Source organism: Spinacia oleracea, chromosome 4 (assembly GCF_020520425.1).
Source record: "Spinacia oleracea cultivar Varoflay chromosome 4, BTI_SOV_V1, whole genome shotgun sequence".
In the NCBI taxonomy this organism is placed as follows: Eukaryota; Viridiplantae; Streptophyta; class Magnoliopsida; order Caryophyllales; family Amaranthaceae; genus Spinacia; species Spinacia oleracea.
In genome coordinates, this window is record NC_079490.1 from 93,365,580 (window position 1) to 93,367,407 (window position 1,828).

At 39.0% G+C, this 1,828-nt stretch overlaps 1 protein-coding gene across 1 annotated transcript; it reads left to right on the forward strand.

Moving 5' to 3' along the window:
• Positions 1-319: 319 nt before the first annotated feature.
• Positions 320-1,495, forward strand: LOC130471711 (protein FAR1-RELATED SEQUENCE 5-like). Its single transcript, XM_056841981.1, has 4 exons — positions 320-460; positions 572-820; positions 914-918; positions 1,021-1,495. Exons 1-4 carry the CDS (start codon positions 320-322, stop codon positions 1,493-1,495), a joined length of 870 nt encoding a protein of 289 aa, XP_056697959.1.
• Positions 1,496-1,828: the final 333 nt, after the last annotated feature.

Below are 1,828 nucleotides of genomic sequence, written 5' to 3' on the forward strand. Positions count from 1 at the left end.
ATTCAATTTTAAGAATTATGTAGCAATTGAGTTGTGTAGTGTTTTAATTTTGTCAAAAAGAACAATTTAGTTGTCGGTTGGTTTAGTTATGTCAAAAGGAATGACTTTTACAGTAATTGGTACCTAAATCACACTTTTGCAAGCTTTAATATTATTCGTAGTAGGCTAGTATCTACATGTATAGTAGGTGATAACTACAGGTTCTATGCAGGTGGGAACTCTTTTATCATCACTAAATACGTTAGGTAATTATTGTGCTAGTCTCCTTATTGTAAGACACTGTCGTCAGGTACTTATACTCGTTCTTGTTTAGGCATAAATGGCTGAGGATAAAAATTCTAGCGCACACCATGAATCGATTGATGACGTGAAATCAGTACCACCCTCCAATGATAAGTATGATGATAATTCTGGTGGTTTAGACATCGAAAATCTTCCAGAAAACTTCATTGCCTCTAAAGTAAGGGAATAAATCGGAAAAGCACTAGAAGATTTTAATTTTGACGATATGAAGAAATTGCCCTTTGCGTCAATGAAAATGTGTGTAACGTTTTATTATATGTATGCCAAGGAAAAAGGTTTCGGAGCACGAAACAAAGCCGTTGTAAGGAGAAAAGTGGATGGTAAATTCACATTAAAAAACCTAATGTGCAGCAGGGAAGGTGTACGGCAGCTAAAGTACTTGGAAAAACCAACTAGGAAGCGCCCGTCAAGACTGGAAACTAGATGTGGGTGCCAAGCTGTAATCAAGTTCAGGTGGAATCCAAGTGATGACTCTTGGTTCGTGAGAGACTTTGTTGGGCTCCATGATCATGAGCTTGTCTTCCTAAGTAAAGTCCGATTTATAAGGTATTTTATCATATCAAGTCGTTGTGTCATTACCTTATATCTTCTTGGTAACTTCTTTTTACAGCCAGTGTTTGTTATTTGCACAGCCCACTTGTAATACTGTGGTTTCCCAACTAAGAAATATTATAGGTTCTGACTGTATTTTCTCTTAATTGGTAAATTATATTGCAGAAGCCATAGAAGACTTTCAGATGCTGACAAGCTCCGTATCAAGGCATTGATCAATTCTGGGGTTTCTCCTTCCGTGACAATGAGGAATCTGGTTCAACAAGCGGGTGGTCCTTACAAACTACCTTTCTTTAAAAAGGACTTTTACAATTCTTGTCAAAGAATTCAGAAGGAAGATATTCCAGATGGGGACACGGAGGCCTTGTTTGCATACCTGCTTGGGAAACAGGATATAGACCCTGGGTTTTTCTTGAAATTTACACGAGACGAAGATAATGCTCTGGATAAACTGTTTTGGTGTGATGGGATGTCCCGTAATGATTACAGGGCATTTGGCAATGTCATTGCCTTTGACACCACATACAAAGTAAATGCGTACCACAAAAATCACCATAGGCAAAGTGTTGTTTTTGCTGTTTCTCTAGTTAGCCCTGAAAAGGAGGAGACATTCAAATGGATATTGGAGCAGTTGACTTAAGCAGGGGATAACATCGCTCCTCACACTGTTTTCACTGACGGGGTCAAGGCAATGGCTAATGCGATATCATTTGTTTTCCCGAAGGCAATACATAGGTTATGTTTGTCGCATTTAATGAGGAATGTAAAAGGACATAGCTCAAAAACGTTTTGCAGTGGTTTCATGAAATTTGTTGACATATGTCGTACGCCCACCGAGTTTGAGCAGGCTTGGAAGGAGCTAATTACCACGTACGGTTATGAGAAAGAAGTTTGAGCGCAGGGACTCTACAATGACAAGGGAAAATGGGCGGAATGTTTCATGCATGGTCATATCTTCGGAGGTAAGTAGTTC